This window comes from Pseudorca crassidens, chromosome 11, assembly GCF_039906515.1.
Source record: "Pseudorca crassidens isolate mPseCra1 chromosome 11, mPseCra1.hap1, whole genome shotgun sequence".
NCBI lineage: Eukaryota > Metazoa > Chordata > Mammalia > Artiodactyla > Delphinidae > Pseudorca > Pseudorca crassidens.
Window position 1 is genome coordinate 8,843,573 of NC_090306.1, and position 18,789 is coordinate 8,862,361.

Sequence of the window (18,789 nt, forward strand, 5' to 3'; positions counted from 1 at the left end):
CATAACAATCATAGGAGAACAAAACCTTAGTGGCCTTTTACGGCAGTGCTAGATTGCGTGGCCTATTGCTAATGCTTCTTTTCTTTCATCCAATTGTGCATCGATAACTTAGTTCTGGGCAAAAGAAAGACTTAAGGTGCTTTGACTTAATTGTATCTGTTTGATAGACACAATACGCTGTCTTCTGATTTAGGGTAGAGTAGCCTTTAAGAAGAGGAGGAAAAGGACTGTATTTCAGTTCTAGGCATGTAGGAATTTACATAGTTCAGGTCCCGAACCATCTTCTTCAGTGCCCGAAGCAAGAGCACTCCTTGGACAGGTGAAGCCAGGCTCCTCAGATGATCCCCACATCAGTTTAAATGTAGATTGTGGGGCGTACCCTCCCCCTCAAGGGCTGAATGGGCGTCTGGGTGACCAAGGGAGATCGCTCCAGAGACCAGGAGTGTAGCTCCTGCCCATTCTGTTTTCATGGGGTACTCCCATTTTTCTTGCTGGAAATGACTGCAAGCATGTTAAAAGCCAAAGACCAATTGGGGTGTAAAAATCTGATGACTCAGCACCAAGAGGGATGTTTCTCTCAGGAGAGGAGATGGGCACCAAGAGGGCAACCGGCTCCGGTCACTTGTTTAAAAGACGTCTCCTGGAGCCTCTGTGGGAGGGAAAGACAGCATCACAACTTCACTGCTGTGATTTGATGGACCTGGTGTTCTACTTCGCAATTCTTATTTGAATCCCTCACATCCTAAGGTGTACTGTTCTCACCCCAGATCCTAAAGCACACTGTTTCTTTCTCGAAAGCTGCGAAAGATATTGTGGACTGTGGCTGTGTGTAAATTTAGCAAAGAAGAGTGACGTTTGCATCTTTCCGCAAGTCCTTTAAGTTGATCTTGCTAAATTTGGGGGTGAACAAAATACTCAGTGTAGTTTTTCAAGTGAAAGAACTTGGCAATCAAGAGTGTGTTAGTTTAGGTTGTTGTGTATTCTGTTTGCACCCCTGGCACCAAAAACCTAGACAACTGTGCAGCTCAGAATTCAGTCTTGTTCAGTTTTTTGGTGATGGGTTGCTTTTGCTTATTAATGAAAGCTTATTGAATGAAAGCCAAAGCCATCACTTTGAATTATTCTGCAGCCAGAAGGGTGTGGTTAAATACTTGTGTATTCAGACTTCAGTTGAGTAAATCTCAGTAAATAGTTTCCCATAGGAGAGATTTCTTTAGTCTGTGGAAGATGACTGTAGTAGAAGCGTCAGCTTTCCCAGGCAGCTTTCCTAAAACTCTGCAGGATGGAAAAGAGAAGGAAATCCTTCCCTCAAAATATTGAATATTACTAGCACGACCGCTGTACCTGTGGTGCCTACTGTTGCCCCTCTTGTCTGGGTTGCTGGCTTTCAGTGCATAGAAGGGACACCTAAGTGCAGCAGGATGAAAAGTGCACCTGCAGCATTTTTACTGTATTTCCTTGGGAAATGGTCCACGGGCACCACTGTTTCCATCACACTCTTTGTCCTCAAGACTTTACACAGGCTTCAGAAACCATCTTTGGGGTAATCCTGGCACTCCTAATGGGGACGGGGGCTATTTCTGGAAAAAGTTCCTATATCAAGGGCATCTTAGCTCTACAGTCAAGAAATCTTTGAAATTACCTCTAAACCATCTCTTTGCAAGTACTGTTGTCCCTCGGTATCTGCAGGAGGGTTTGGTTCCATGACCGCTGAGGATACCAAAATCCACAGATGCTTAAGTCCCTTATATAAAATAAAATGGTGTAGTATTTGCATATAATCTGTACACATCCTCCCGCATACTTTAAGTCATGTCGTTATTACTTATACAATGGAAATGCTATGTAAGTGGTTGCCAGCACATGGCGGATTCAAGTTTTGCTTCTGGAACTTTCTGAAATTTGTTTTCCCCGGCATGTTTTTGATCCGTAGTTGGTGAATCCCCAGATTTGGGGCGGTGGACTGTACAACCAGACTTTATTTCTGTTTTTCTCTATTACAGAAATGCCTTATCTTTATTTCCAGAAGGTTAGTATTTAATGGTCAGTAAGCTCTAAATTTCTCAGCCTTTCAGCTTTTTCAAAGAGTTAGTGACGTAAGAGCAAATGTGTAAACGTGCTGGGGGATCCCTATGATTTACAGAAGCTCTATATTCAATAATTTTGAAAAGGAAAGCCTTTTTTGGTGATAATAATATTCAGTTTTTGTCTCTTGTCTGTAAAAGGCAGCCATGGGGTGGGCGTGGAGGAAGGATAAACGCCACTCTCCTCCTGAACACAAGACATACAAGCTTGGTTTATGCAGTAGTCACAGGTTCTAAGCGGTTGGTTTAAAAATGAGCAGAATTATTAAGTATTATCAGAGAAATGCAAATCAAAACTACAATGAGGTACCACCTCACACGGGTCAGAATGGCCATCATTAAAAAATCTACAAATAACAAATGCTAGAGAAGGCGTGGAGAAAAGGGAACCCTGCTGCACTGTGGGTGGGAATGTAAATTGGTGCAGCCGCTATGGAGAACAGTATGGAGGTTCCTCAGAAAACTAAAAATACAGTTGCCATGTGATCCAGCAGTGCCACTTCTGGGCATCTACTCCTGGACAAAACTATAATTCAGAAAGGTACATGCACCCCTACGTTCATAGCAGCACTACTCACAATAGCCAAGACACGGAAGCAACCTAAATGACCACCGACAGATGAATGGATAAAGAAGATGTGGTACATATATACAATGGAACATTACTCAGCCATAAAAAAGAATGAAATAATGTCATTTGCAGCAACATGGATGGACCTAGTGATTATCATACTAAGCGAAGTAAGTCAGAAAGAGAAAGACAAATACCGTATGATATCACTTACACGTGGAATCTAAAATATGACACAAATGAACTTATCTACGGAACAGAGTCACAGACACAGAGAACAGACTTCTGGTTGCCGAAGGGGGTGGGGGAAGGATGGATTGGGAGTTTGGGATCAGCAGTTGCAAAAACTATTATATATAGAATAGGTAAACAACAAGGTCCTACTGTATATCACACGGAACTATATTCAGTATCCTGTGATACACCGTCATGGAAAAGAATATGAAAAAGAATGTATATATATGTATAACTGAATCACTTTGCTGTACAGCAGAAATTAACAACACTGTAAGTCAACTCTACTTTAATAAAATAAATTTTTTTAAAAAATGAGCAGCATTAGATAGGTCACCTTGAAACAGACACTGCTGTCTCCGATGGAGACATCCAGGCAGAGGGGCTTAAAGAGACTAACATCCGATTCCCCCCAATAACGGAAACCTCTTTATTCTCAGAACTGCCTCTTGAAGGGTCACCTTGTGACCCTTCATGGTCAGGGATAGAGCTCACTTTCAATAGCGTGCTTGTAGCAACCCTAACTCCGCATTCCATTTAATGTTTTGAAAGCTTTCTATAATGGTTAGTAACATTTACATTTCATCCTTTGCCTAAAACTATTTTTAGCCTTATTTTCTCCTTCCAGAGCTTTGTGCTGCTCTTCCAACACCCCTTCTCAGAGGTATTACAATTGGCCTTAGAAACGGCAGTGCTCCCTTTTGTTCTGCCCAGTTGGTTTGGTAGGTTGTGCCTGCACATTTGAGAGCAGCATGTTTCCTTTTTCAGTATCTAAACAATAATGTGACCACATCACGGCATTTTTAGTCACATCATTGACCTCTGCTGGCAGTGTATCCCCCTCCAACGCTTGAATGCATTAATGTCACTGTCAGCAGCATTTTAATTTAATTAGAGCAGTGGTTATAATCCTCTTGGGGAAATCGTTATTCCCCTCTGTGATGTTCAAATAAAACACCTCTGGTTTTCATCCGACTGACAATTTGCTCTCGAGGTGAATACGCTGTAAGCGGGGGTACTCCCCTTCCCTTCCTTGGGATTGGACCAGAGAGGCAGTTCTGAGAATAAAGAGGTTTCCGTTACTGGGGGGAATCGGACGTTAGTCTCTTTAAGCCCCTCTGCCTGGATGTCTCCATCGAGGATAGCAGTGTTTGTTTCATATTCCTCACTGCTGACAGTCTGCTGCTTGTGCCACGGTAGATGTTAAGTGCATGGTTAGAATAACAGATTTTAAAATGAGGACCACGTGAGTCACCCTAGAGATTGACAGAAAGAGAGACATGGGACATAAGTCTGGTGGGGGATGCCCAGGTGTGTGCTTGCTTCTCCTCGGAAAGGAGCCCACACGCTGGGCGGCGTCCTTTCCGGGGTCCCCTGAGTGCTGTGCTGGCTGCTAAACCCAGGGTCGCGGTAGTGTAACAGCCGCTAGCAAATTGCTGCTCAAGACCCTAGAAGCACATTTTGCTTTTCCCCCTCTTGGTCAAGATACCCACCCTTTCTTTTGTTACTGACAAATCTCTTCATTGAAACCTTTGGAAAGAGCTTCCCGTCCCAGGCTTAGGATGTCGCAGTGTTGCTGAGTGGAATCCATCATCAGGAGTGAGAGGCATTCAATTTCCACAGTCACTCGGTGTCCGGCCTTCTCTTTATAGGTTTCATCATGAAATAGCAAGGTTGTCTTCATCTGCAATTGTTTGGACGTGTGGGGGTGTGGCATAAAAATCAGAGGGCAAGCCCTGAAGTGTGGCATTCAGTGTAGCAGGAAGGACTGGGAACCACACACAAACGTAAACACACAGGGGGCTGCCTCCAAAGAAAGTACAGTGAAAAGAAGGTACAACACAACGATAATTGAGCACGTCGCAGGCTGGAGGTATATTTCCCCAAGAAATAAAGTACAGTCTGCCTTGAGGGCTCCGTCCTTGATGGAGTTGGTGAGGGTGAGGGAGCGCGGAGAGGTGGCCTCTCACTCGCGTGGACTAGTTATAGGATCTTCTAACTTTCTCCTTGCTTTAAGAGAAAGTCACCGTCTTAGGAAATGCCATCTTCTTTTTTCTCACACTCATGCCATGCCATCTGAAAGCTATCTGGCTGCACCGTGTTTTCTTCATCAACAGTTTCAGTTCTGCAAAAACCCTAACAAAGCAGAAAGCTATTTCTGGGAATAAAGTAATGGTAGATAAGATATCGAGACGTATATTGGGACTGGGGTGGCAGTGGGGTGTTATTCAAGGGGTGAAGTGTATGGAGAATTTGTTAAACTAGAAAAACAGACTATGTTTAAAATGTTTAAAAAAGCCTAGCTCACCTTGAAAAACCCCTCAGCAGATTTCGTATGTTTCCCATATGTGTGTTTATGTCTGACTTTTTCACCTCAAAAACCCCAAGCCAAACACCAAAAATATAACTCCTCCTTAAGTTAGAGTTGCTCAGAATATGTGTGATGTTTGGTAAAGTTCAAGAAAAGTGAAGTTGAAGGTTTTGCCTCTGGATGACCTTTCACAGGACGTCTCCATTGATCCAGAAATGAAATCTAGGGTGTATGTGTCTGCCCTTAATTAAGAAATTCACCAGGAAACTTTGGGATGTATGTTTAAACAGAAATCTTCCAAAGGCCCTAGTTGCTGGTAGAGGATGCCTCAGGGAAGTTATTGTGATTCCATTCGGAAATTACAAAAATATGTATATATTCATTTAAAATCGAAACTTCCGCCACAGCTGCCAAACTTTCCAGGATATGAGCAGAAGAGAAGCTTCAGTTTGGTTACAGGGCTGGGGGACTCCCCTGCTTCCCTTTGCATATTTGATGGAGTATAAAATGTTAGAGAACTCTTTCCAATACGTAAACACCCCTTTCATTTTATTTAAATCTGTGATTTTTCTTTTGCTCCATTTTTGTTTTCACAACGGCATCTTACCGATCTCCTCCCGCCCCATCTTATTTTTGGACCGTGTGTGTCCCAATTTACTTTGCCCTGTTAAACACAACTTCTTTTAGTTTCTGTGGTTTATGTATGGACTGCAAGTCAAACTAGTTGGTATTTGTCGATCTCAGATGCAAGTTGCACTGCTCTCCCCGGTGTACACCATAGTTGGTTTCTTGCCATTAGTTGGCACGTTTTTAACTGAAAACTAATCCTTCCCATCCCATCCAGTTGTTTTAATTGATCTAACAAATGCCGCCTGTTTGAATTTAAACAGTGGGTGTGCTGGGTCTCCCCTCCCCCTTTCCTTGTCAGTTGAGTAAGAATCTTCGATTAAACCGTACTTCCTTAAATGCAGGTTATTCTTTGCATGAGCCTTGAGATGCTTCCGAAGGAAAGAAATTATTGGTTCTAAGATGGAGCGTAAGGGGACAAGGAGATAACTGTTGGTGGCAGAGCATTCCCTGCGATGAAGGGAAAAATGCAACACTGGAGGTTTTTGGTGGTGGTAGCTGTGTCATGAGATAGGTAGGTGATAGACAAATCTTGCTTGCAGGTTTATTAACTAAAATCTCGAACTTATAAGCCATCATTTTGGGCTCACCTCTCATTGGATCTGAGTGTGGAATCCTACTTTGATTAGAAGATGGGGATATTGCCAGAGAAGAGGGAAGGTGGTTTTAATGTATTGGTGACATTAATTATGGGACCGGAAGAGTAATTTTTGAGATAGGAATCTTTAACGCCATTCTCTTAGACATATTGTTTCATTCCCTTGGTCTTGCCTCCCCTCTTTTTACTGGAACAAACAACTAGTACAGAGAGGGGGGAAAAAAAAAAAGGACACCTATTTAGCCGAAGGCAAAGGAAAAGCCCGATTTTAAACCTTTCCCGCGTTTTGTTACAAATCCCTGATGCTGGCGATCTGAAAGACAGCTGCACAGTGTCTAGAGAGGGGACCAGCACCCAGACGCCCCGAACCCGCCCCCTCGCGATGTCAGCCCTCAGTTCCAGGCTTTCATTGTCTTTTCCCCCCCTCCCCTCTTGCTGCCCTTCTTTTTAACAGCAGGAACGGATTTCATATACACCCCCCGAGAGCCCGGTGCCCAGTTACACTTCCTCGACGCCGCTTCATGTGCCAGTGCCCCGAGCGCTCAGGATGGAGGAAGACTCGATCCGCCTGCCCGCGCACCTGCGTGAGTGTTCGCGCGCCCCGGGATGGACGGGGGGCGGGGGGGTTTGGACGGGACGGACGGACCGACAGCTGGACAGAAGGATCGACCGCTGTAGGGGGGCGGGTGGTGGTGGCAGGGAGGCGGGGCTGCAAGCCGGGCAGGGGCGCGCCCTGAGATGGTTTTCCCACGACCTCCCGAAGCTGCTTTGGCATCGTTCGCCCCCTCCCACCTGCAAATGGCTTTGAAAAGCTTGAGCTTCCTGGCTGTCATTTCTCTGCGTGTTCATTTCGTCTCTTGACTATGACATACTACCCGCTGCAGCTCAGCAGGGCGTCGGGGCCTCCCCACTTGTGCTGCTGGGGCCAGGCTTCAGAGCACCCAGCACCTGTCCTTTCCTTTTTGTCTTTGTTTCTTGAGCTGCCACCCAGCCCCGATGATCCGGCATGCCGAGTGCAGCCGGGGAGAATGCATCACCTGATTGCCACCCTGGTCGCGGTGTCCAAGAAAATGCCAGGTTCTCTGGCTTGACTGTTAGCCTCAGGGCACGAGTCCAGGTTATGGAGGACGCGACACGGCGGGAGGTGTGGGGGGGGTCACCTTGGCCCTTCCCTAGTTGATTCCTCATGACTTGAATGGTGGCCCAGTTGTACTTGCCGTCTTTTTCGGGCGTGCTTGTGCTTCCCAGATTATTCTGCTCCGCCTGGCCCATCCGTCCTCAGAAAGCAGAAGGTTGCCTGCTGAGAGTGGGGAACAGCAACAGAGGATGCAGGCTCCTCTTTCCTCTCTCTGTGCTCATTCAGCAGATCACATGACTGTGATGCTGGGAGGTACTCGGCGTGCATTGCTGGCGAACCCCTTCTCCCCGACAGTGAGGATGGTGGCTGGGATCCTTGAAAGGGAGTTGGGGGCCATGAGAACCCTTCCCCTCCTCCAGCTTGCTGCATCCACCAGTGTTTACAAAGTTGGTATATACTAGGGTCAGCACACTCCAGCTTCATTCTACCCTCTTCTCCACACTGAACTTTTAAAGAAGAGATTGGGACTGTGAAGATGCCATGGTCACGATCGAGGGCACGGCTGTACTCAGCAGAATGGAGTTTTGTGGCACCAGTGAGCGTTGTGAGCAGACAGCCTGGGAAAGAGACCACTAACAGCCTTTTTTCCCTCCCCAAGCTGTTCTGTGACCAAGCTATTCACTTCAGGACCATTCACTTTGGGGTGGAACATACTCAGGCCATGCAGAGAAAGCACTCCTGCTACCTAATCTCCTTCATTTATTCGTTCGACAAATAGTTACTGATTAACTGGTATTGGTAACAAATAGTTACCTGCACTGTGCCAGGCACTCTTCTGGTTGCCAGGATACAGAAATGAACAAAGCAGACCCAACTCCTTGCCCTTATGGAGCCTGAAGTCTCCATAAAGAGAGAAAAAGAAATAATAAACTCCTGTCCCCAGCAGGCTGAGGTTTCATGGCTTTTTCTTCCTGTACTTTGACACAGCCCATCCCCCAGCCTCCGGAAAGACCCTAACTCTTGGTTTGTCTCTGAACTTCACATATGTAAGCTCTTTGGCCACAGAACTGCCTCTCCATAAAATGTTACCACGGTAAAACGCACTAACAAACACAACGAACTGACCGTCAGCAGTTTGTAATTCTTAACTAGTTCTGCTGTTAGACTAGCTGTTCGACTGTGAGTCAGCCCTCCTAACACTCAGTTTTCCTACCATACTAAATTGTGATTGGACAGGAGAATGTTCAACAGCCCTCTTAACTTGAAAAGATTATGATCTCACCTAAGACATCATTTTCCCTACTTGGAACTGTTTCTTCCATACCAACACTTTACTTTTTTTCTTGGGTTGACAGTTTCCTCATGGAGTCACAGCGGTGCTGCTCACCACGGTCTTGTCGGGCCCTGCCATGTGCCTAGCACACAGTCAGAGTAGCTAATAGCTATTGTGGGATGCCTCTGTACCAGACACTATGTGAAGTCCTTTATGGAAATTATTTTATTTAATTCTCACAGCGATCCTTGTAGGTATTTTTGTTATATCCATGTCACACATAAGGAATTTAGGGCTTAGAGAATTTAAGTAACCTGCCAAGGTCACACAGTCAGTAGGAGATAGAGTCAGGGTTCAAACTCAGTTCCGTCTGCCTCCAGAGCCTGGGCTTTTATCTGTTAGGCCGTGATGTAAGTGTGTTTAATAGGTACTTCTTGGATGGATGGATGAATTCAGGGTTGACGGTTAGCCACTATTCACTAATGTGGCCAGAGGGCTGGTTTCTGGCTGGACTCTGTTCTAACTGGTGGATCAGTTGTTGAATAGTTCGCATATCTCCCTTGGATGGATGGATGGGATGGGTGGGTGGATGCCCCCGTAGAGAATTATCAGATGTAGAACTATAGCCCATTACTGCTGGCCTTAGAACATAGTCAGTTGTTAGGTTAGGGATTCAGGTCATGGTGATGATTTTGTCTGAATGCTCCTGTCTGGCAGCCTGACTTTAGAGCCCTCCTTGCAATCTGCATCAGCCCCGTGGTAACACCATTTGTTCCCACATCTGGAATGAATCCTCTGAAAGTGGAGGTTCCCAGGCTCTTGCTGTCTGTCTTCAGCTGGGACTTTCCACAGGAGACTGAGCTGCCCGCCTCCCTGTCCTGTTCCAGCACTCGGCTGCCCATTGTGCTGTTTGAGAAACATCTCCTGGAGTGCCTAGGATGGTTGAGGCCGTGTCGTATACTTGAGGATGCATCCCAGCTGGGTTTCCAAACCGAAAAGAAAATAAATATTCTAACGAGGGAATTGGGTTATTGCTGTTTGAATCTGGGATTCCAGACAATTCCCAGCGGAATGCTCCTGGAAAGTACGGGGAAGAATCCGAAAGCCAAGACAGCGGCAGGACATTTATGGTATTGCTGGGTTGAAAGCATTTTTAGCCGCTTGTTTTAAAGAGATACTCACCAGACTGGTATGCCTCCAAGTGGCTTCTTTTCGCCCTCTGTCCTCATTGATCTCCAGATAAACCCTTTCTCTCTTAACCCTTTCTTCTTCTCCTTTCCTTCTTAAATCAATAGATAGCCTTTCCTGGTTAGGGTGGAAGGCAGGGATCGTAATATTTAAGGTTCTCGTACTGCAGGTTTCTCACCATTTTGTTCTGCAAACACAAGGCAAGCTGAAGACACAGTGTGACAACTTAGGAAGCTGTTGAGATGTAGAAAGTAATGGCTTTTCCTCTTCCTTGCCTCTGATTAAAAAAAAAACACAAAAGAACACCAAAGTGATAACTGGGGCAAGCCCGAAGTGGTGATTCTAGAGGACTTGAAAGGGACAGGCAGGGGCAGTCTGGGCCAAGGGGAGGAGGGCCAGCCCCGTACCATCCTGGCCAGGCCTCCTCCCTGCCCTCCCACCCACCGGAGTCCTGCGGCAGCTTCCTGGAACTTCCTTGTTGCACCAGGAGAGCAGACACAAGTTTGTTTATTGAGAAGACAGAAAGGTTTTTTTCCCCCTTCCTTCCATGTAGGGTACTAAATTTTCTTTTTCAAGCTTGAGGCTAGAAGAGCTGAAGTGTGACAATTACAGCAGGTAGGTGAAAATGAAAAGTTCCATTCTTTGAATTTATTAATTTATTTTTTGGCTGCGTGCGGCATGTGGGATCTTATTTCCCCCACCAGTGATCGAACCCGTGCTGCCTGCTTTGGAAGCATGGAGTCCTAGCTACTGGACCGCCAGGGAAGTCCAGAAAAGTTCCATTCTTTAAAGGGAAAGTAAACCTTTCATGGTACCTTGAGAACATTTACAGGACCGTAGAGCCCCGAGAGTGCCTGGAGGAGATCACTCTTGATCCTCTGAGTGGTGAACGGCCTCCTAGTGTGAAGGAGAGACTCCCTCTAGTTTGTCTGCCCAGGGACGACTTTTTCTAAATAATGGCCGGTGGGTGCCAAGGGGGCAGCAAAATGTGCCTTATGAGCTGATGCCAGCCCTGTGAAATACGCGACCTCAAGTCGTGATGCCCCGGGCCACCCACGTGACCACAGTGCGTGTATTTCAGATGCATGGGGCAGACTTTAAATCGCTGAATGCCTTTTCCTTACTAAATTCCTTTTAACAGAATCATCTCGCATTTAGTCGACAGAATTGCTTCCAATCACAGGCTGATGTGATGCCGCCTGTCTAAAGCCTTTGCCGTTTGCGGTGCCAGTTTGCTCTTCTGAAATTCCTGGGAATTGATATTTAAAAATCGGAACCCAGGACTCATTCATCACATTTAATAGGGTTACGGTTTATGACGTTGCGGGTTCTTAAATAGCCGTAATAGCTGCGCAGACTTGTCTGGAGTCGGAACTCCAGAAATAGCCCCCTGGCTCTCCTTCCTTTCCTTGTGAATCTTGCAGAATTCTTACATTACTGCTCCTGCTTGTGTGTTTAATAATTTAATTTAATGCCTTCCTTTGGAAACGTGACCTCGTGGCTCACCCCCTTGGGCGATTTTGCAGTCTCAGCAGAGTGACCGAGTGTAAGACAGTCGCTCGGTTAGAGCCAGGAGATTGAAAAGAGATGCAGCGCTTCTCTTTGCTATTGAGTGGAGCAGCCAACAGTTTTATACACGTTCAAGTTCTTTCCGTTCCCAAAGAAGAGGCAAAAGATGGGAATTAAGGATAATCTTAGTTAGTATTCTATATTATTATAAGTAACAAAATGTGTTCGTATATGTGGTTTCATTTAATCATGCGGCAGTCCTAGGTGTTACTAATCCTATTTTATTGATGAGATGACCATGGCTCAGATAGTTACACTGAATTGTTCACATTCACGTGGCACGTGAAGAATCTAACATGATTTCTATTTCAGAAGTCACCATTTCCCCTTCCTAGGAGAAAACATAATGGCAGAGTCTCTCGGACTTGAAAGCAGAGGCAGTGCTGACTGTTGGCTTCTGGGTAGCCGTGGATGCGGGGACTGGGAATAGCTAGGGCTCCAGTCATGCGCTTGGCCATTCATTTGTGCTGAGCCTCCCAACGGGCTGGCCTGTCTCAATGGATAATTCAGTTTTGCTCACCCATTCCTCCTGCTTCTCCCTCTTGAGTGAGCTGACATTGAAATCCAGTATCTCTCTGCCACCAGCAGGACAGCGCTGGCCACGAAGGGCCCACCCAAGTCCCCACATCCCCTGGCATTTCATCAGGAATGACCTCTTGGGAACAGGGCCCACTGCTGTTTCGGAGTTTCTGGTTGAAAAAGCACAGCAATATGAAGGACTTGAGTTCCAACAGACCTGAACGGGCTGGCATCCCAGGGCTGCCTCTCTCTATTAGAGAGATGAGTTCACCTCTCCAAGGCTCTAATTTCATAAAACACTTACTGATGATGGTTTCTTTTCTTTTCTTTTTTTTTTACCTTTACCCGTAAATATTTTTGTGTATTTTTTCTAAGAACAAGGACATTCTCTTATGTAATCACAATGATTATCAAAATACGGAAAAATTTTTTGAAATATAACGCATTAATTTCAGATGTACAACATAACGATTCAATATATGTATGTATTGTGAAATGACCATTGTCCCTACCTGGTGCTGAGGGGTATTTACGTGAGCCTGGAGATCATCCCAGTTAAGATCTATCATCACACATAGTTCCAGTTCTTGCTCTTGTGATAAGAACTTTTAAGATCTACTCTCTTAGCAACTTTGTATTGGTCTGTTTTGTTTCTTCTGTGGGTTTTTAAAAATAATTTTATTGAAATATAGTTGATGAGGGTTTCTTATAAGTATCAGAGCTAATTTGCATGTGGCGTCTTGCACAGTGCCTGGCGAACAGTGGCCAGGAACTCACGAGGGCTCTATTTCAGTTTCCACAACTGGTAAATCGTGTGTTGAGGAGGTGCGTCTTCCCTTTCAAGGGCCAAGAGAAGCGTGGACGTGCTTGCTTGTTTCATTAAAGAAAGGGCCTGGAGTTCTGTCTGCACATATCGAGACTGATTTCCCTAGGTCGCGATGGAAGTAAGCTTTATTTTCTGACTCTGTGATTTCTGTGAGCTTGGTTCTGCTCTGGGGCACTCCATCCCAGGGCCTTTTCCTCCCTCACTGTACCTGTACCTCTGTCTGGAGCGACTTTCTTCCCCGGCCTTGCCTGAATCTGCCATCTCCTTCTTCAACCTTCCCTGCCCACCTCCTCAGACCTGACAGATGCTCCCCCATCCTCAGCCATTATCAGGGCTCCCCAAGCGGCCCCTCCTCACACAGCTGCCTGTGACATACGGTGACATCACCAGCAGAGTTGAGGCAGGGACATGGGGAAGGAGACTTCCTTCTCAGTCTCTTGACAAAGCAGCCGTGACTTCTAACAACGATGGCCAGCCACCAGCATTTTCTCTTGTGCCCCTCAAGCCTTCCTTAGGGGTCCTTCACTTCTTACTTTCAAGGCTTTCTGCTTTTCCAGCCGCACAGGGCCCTGGGTAGCGGCTTCAAAGAGCTCGAAGAGAAAAAACAGGCCACAACAGAACAGCCAGGATGCTTTGGAAGGGAAATTTCCTTTTTGGGTTTGCTGTCTGCAAGAATTTCCGATGCAGGCAGACGTTAATTCCTAGCTGCATGCTTCCTGATAAGGAAGCAGCTTCAATAAATGCAGCTATTTATAGATGTCTTTTTTTTTTTTTTAAGAAAAAAAATATATAACCAGAGGTCAATCGACCTTTTCTTTCACTTCACGTTCCGTGCCGTGCACTCCGTGTACATTTAAGGCAGTTCCTCTGACAAATGCTCTGACAAAGTGGTTGCGGTCCTGCAGGGAGTTGGGGGGAAGGCTCTCGCTTTCCTTGGAATTCCGAAGTAGACATTTGGAAGTCACTGGCTGTGGGTTGTCCCTTTACATGAGCCTGGAGATACCCGGCTCCATTCTACACCCAGTGTTGAAGTTTTATGACAGATGCAGCGGAAGGTCCGTTTAAGAAGAAAAGTCGATGGGAACCAGCTCATTCTATGAATAGACTTGAACAACAGGAAATAAGAAATGATATTTCCATTTCTTCCTTGTCCTCTCTCCTGTCTCCCCTTGGATTTTCCCCACCATCAGTACCGCTGTGGTCTTTCTCTTGGCATGTTAGGGTTCTGCAGACTGGGGACTCCCCGTCCATCAGTTAAGCAGCCAGGCTCACACGTATCTCTGTAACACTCGCTGGCTGGTGTGATAAAGACTCAACACGATGTTGACTCGAGCTGTGCTTCCCTGGGTTCCTCCCCACGACCTCCCCATCGTCACAAAGCATATTGACTGGGCTGAGTCTCTACAAATGGGAGCAAGTTTCCATCTTCAAATAACAGATAGTTTCTCCCGTTTTGCTTCATGCCTGAGTTCAAAGTAGCTCAGACTCTTGGAGTCTCTGACAGGCATGACTTTGCCCGTTTCATCTTTATGCATTTCCAGAGGTCAGTGTTACCAAGGACCTTCGGGCGTTGCCGATTTCACTGTTGCCATCAGAAGATTCTGATTCAGTCGCCTGAACCATCTATGTGTGTTTTGGGGTAGGGTGGCTGTTTTTTCTGGTTTCTTCAGAAGCGAGGTGGGGCAGGATTTGAGAGACTTAAAGGGTCCCTGTCTCTGACCACATGCTGACTGTAAATTCCTAAGAATAATTAGTCACCCCCACCGTGATATTTACTGCCTCCATCTTTGGTAGGTGGACCAAACCCCATTCTTCTGAAATTATTCTCTATTTCTGTTTCCTCTAGATCTTGGTTAGAAATAGCCTCAAATGGGGTGCTAAGATTTCAGTAATAGAAATGCAGACTGCAGATGCAGACCCTAGATAAAGAGCTCTGTGTGTGTGGGGTGGGTGTAGATAGGATGCCTGGAGGAAAATTCCCATCCGTGCAGGACTGTGCAGGGAACATGTTGTTTCACCAATTCGGCTAGGGCTGGATTCTCTGTTCTGGGCTGGGGGCTTTCACTAAAGTGGTCCGCTTCAAAGAGGCGGGGGGAAGGTTTGCAAGGAGAGAGGTAACGATCACTTTTTTTAAAAAAGGTACCTAGGTGAGCGTTGAGAGGTCTGTCTTAAGAAATATTACAGGGCTATGGGGCATTTATGTAGCTCCACTTTAGAAGTAACAGCGAGTGTTAGGGTTTAATTATCCATTTGTTTTCCAAGAGTGGCTTACCTTTGCAAATCAGTTTCCTTTTTGGTCATTATACCCCACCTTCCAGTTTACAGAAGCTTTGCTTCTCCTAAGCGCCATCCTGAGGTCCATTGTGTATTAGGTACCACTCTAGAGAATGTCTGTTGCAATAGGGTATGGGATAAGAAATCATTGTCATCGCTGATTATCGAGCACTTTCTTGATGCTGAACGATCACTAACGCTACATGGTAGATATTCTATCTTGTTTATATCTGAGGCTCCGCGTGGTAAATCACATGCCAGAGGTCATACAGAGAGCAAGTGGGGGGGGGCACAATTTGAATCCAGATCTAATTCCAAAACCCAGACCTGTATGCACTTCACCACGTTGCTTCTTAAAAGTATCAGGAGCTGTTGAAAGTCATTTCCCTCTAGCTGTTGGTTAGAAGGAGAAAATCCAAGCTAACGTACACTAAATTATCTTTTGAACTTAGAGGAAGGTAAATTTTCAAATTCAATCCTTTTTGGAGACTGATGTCTGCAACTTATTTTCAGGTATCTGTAAATGCTGGTGTGTTAGAAAGAAAATCAAATGAAGTGAAAAGAGGGGCCTGTTGTCCACGATTTTCCATCTTTTTAAAGAGATAATCTACCTCCCAGATTATTACTAAACGGTAGGAAAGGTGATGTGTTCGAATGATGGTTGTATTCTTGGGTTCACAAATTAAACCATTTCACTGCCTAACGCTTTTTGTTAATCTGACACACGTCTTGGGGAAAATCGTCGGATGTGTTGCTGCCTTGGTTTACCCACCTGACCTGTGTTCTGGGAAACTCTACTGCAGGGTCATAGAGCAGGGGACGCTCTTGTCTGCGGTCATTCCCGGAGAGTTGGCCCGGCGTGGTCCGTGGTGGGTGGGGCAGTCTCAGACACCTCGTTCTTCCTCCCAGGGTTGTGGTTTCCTCGCCTGTGAAGCGAAGGGGCCTGCGTGTGTAAAATCACTGGCTCTTCCCCGCTCAGACATTTTCTTGTTCTCTGATTCCAGCAGAGAAATACAAGGCATAGCAGCAGCAGAGCATTATCTGTAAATGCTAAGGATGGCGATCATTCACTTGATTTCGAGCACTCAGCGTCACATTTGAGTGCAGATCGTGGTCTTTTAATGATGCAGGCAATCGTCCCCGACTTTAGCTGTGATTGTTTTGTGAGATATGCCCTCCTGCAAGGAAATACGGCAGTTCAGCGCCCCAACGCCGCCGTTGGGCGCTTCCCTGCGCTGCCCGTGATTGAGATTGGTTAATGCTCTTGTGGGCTGGGAACCCGAGCCAGCTGCTCCGCCTGGCAGGTCTCCTGAAGGCTGCCTCAGCCGCTCGCATCTTCCCCTGGGTCCCAGGACCTCACAGCAGAACCGCAGGCCCGCTCCCCTGTTCTCCAAGCCCCCCTTCTGGCCTGAGAATCGTCTGTGAGTTTGGCTGTTTGCCTAGTGTATTATGCACAGGTGTGTCTTCTGGTAACTCCCTCCTTGACCCCAACTGCATGATTTGTGGGAATCCCCTCGGCAGCCGGGGGCTCATCTGCCTTTCCTGTAACCTGTAAAAAATGACAGTGCATTTTGCTCTGTCTGTAGGTGGTGTCCACTGGGTTTCGGGCTTTACCGAGCCAGCTGATCTGCACGGGTGGGCCACACTCCCCTCATTCCGCCGGCCCCATCGCACATGCACAGTTAAGACTGCGTTAATGAACGATGGGGGGAGAAAAGCCCAGTGGGCGAGGGAATGAAGGCTTTCAGCTCCTAAAGTGAAAGCTTTGATGCTGCGCTTTTAAGTACATTTCCATCCGCGCGGCCAGCAGAGAGAATCCGTGACACTTATACCGTCCCCTGGGCATGAAAGCTCGCACCCAAGGAACGATTTCTAAATAGAGGCCCTGAGCTAGTTGCTCGAATCATCCACTTATTACCAAAAGCTGCGAAAAGCGGGTGTAGGATTAGGGAGAAAAGAATCGCCCAGAGCAGCGGTGATTTGGGAACAAAGCTGAGGAGGGGGTTATTTTACCTCCTTAAGTAGCTCTTGGGTCGCCAATGGCAGGAACTCTTTGTAGGGAAACAAATATAAGCCAGTGATTTGGTGCCAACCCTCTTGGGGAAATGAAATGATTCTTTCTCCTCCGGAGCCTGCATTCAGGAAGCAGCCCCACGGCCAGGCAGGTTCACAAACCTGTTCTTCTGATGTGTTGGAGGGTTTCTCCATCTCGGGCATATTTTCCTATTAGATGTCCACAGAGCGGGGGAGAAGCTTCTTCCCTTTCTTTTTCACTCTGATTCCTTCCACACCGCCGTTCTCACAGCACCGTACCCTCGCTCTTACCCTTTTCGCTTCTCCTGCGATGTGGCAGTGAAGCCGCTTCACGAAATCCCCCCCCTGGACGGACGGTTCGCGTTCCCCTCTTTCGCGTTCCGTCAGGCGTGGTGTGGGCTTCTTGCTGGGCTCACAGTCTGGCCGTGATTCAACTCTTCATCCAGATACTTGGGGTTTTACTTAGAGGCCTTTCAGGAACACAAAAGTAGAAATTCCCTGCGAGAGACAGTCCCCACTTGAGAGTCATGGGTTATAAACGCCCTTTTAAACTCTCCTGTAGTTCTCTGATCATGCTGAGAGGTACTTCAGAGACCCACAGAAATCTATATACGGAGGTCAAATGTGTTTGGGCCTTATGAAAGAAGAAGTTTTGTCTTTTGATTCCTGGGCAAAGAAAAAATTCCACTTCAGATAAATCCAAATGAGTGTGCATGTATGTTTGGGTGTGTGTAGGGTGGGGAATTTGGTTGGGACTGTCTCAGAGCTATTACTCCAGACATCTGCTTCATGGAGCTTCTGTGAGGACTCCTGCCACCCAGAGTGATCCAGGGGATGAAGCTGAAGAAGTACAACTGGGTATCGTAGGGTTGGCATCGTACATTCAGCTCTGTAGCCATCTCTCATCTGGTGCTTCTTTGCCGAAGGAGTATTGAGATTCAGAAAGCGGCTAGCTTCTACGCTTGTATTGTCCAGACAGTGCTACTCTGGGTCCAGGACAGAGCGCTTATCGTTGTCTGTGAACAGGGCCCATGTTATGCTTCAGCAGAGTGTGTGGTCACTCAGCTGCAGTGATACAAGAGTGCCCCGCACTTGAAGATTTCCCACGGTGAACTACCATGGTACCTGAAATTCTCCTCAGATACATCCCATCTGGATCAGGCATTGTTTCCACCTAGTTCCACTTTTAAAAGTAAATAGTCATGATAGCAGAGGATACCTTGGATAGAGATCATGAATACCTTATGTCCCTGAATGTCTTAATGAAAATTAGTTTATCAAATCGAATCTTTTGAAATAGAAGATCCGTGGTCAGCATGGAAGGTCAAGGGAGGGGGCTGAGTTGGAAATAAACTCCATGATTTTGCTGGGGGCTGGCTTCCCCTTGGAGGAGACAGACCTAAGATTAGATGGAAAATCCATACCCCTTGATGTAGACAAAACATCGTGAACCTGGACCTGTGAGACCAAGATGAATAATCTGATACTTACTATTCCTGGCTGTGGGTCTCAAGACGTTGCCAGAATCCGTATTGGCCAAACACTGTTGGACCTCTCTAGCTCACTGTCAACATGAGAATGTGTAAGTCATCTGCATTTTCTT

At 46.4% G+C, this 18,789-nt stretch overlaps 1 protein-coding gene across 5 annotated transcripts in view; it reads left to right on the forward strand.

Moving 5' to 3' along the window:
• The window catches only part of ETV6 (ETS variant transcription factor 6), a 237,924-nt gene that overhangs the window by 92,067 nt on the left and 127,068 nt on the right, over positions 1–18,789 (forward strand). Inside the window, exons 2-3 of one of the 5 annotated variants that reach the window (XM_067695705.1) lie at positions 6,172–6,341; positions 6,880–7,009. The exons of 1 other annotated variant lie outside the window; for it this stretch is intronic. In XM_067695705.1, coding sequence (XP_067551806.1) covers positions 6,973–7,009 — 37 coding nt within the window. In that variant the 5' untranslated portion in view covers positions 6,172–6,341; positions 6,880–6,972. Of the gene's footprint in view, positions 1–6,171; positions 6,342–6,879; positions 7,010–10,444; positions 10,580–18,789 lie in introns of those variants that run through there. 3 more of the 5 variants (XM_067695703.1, XM_067695704.1, XM_067695707.1) reach the window with 3 other exon arrangements.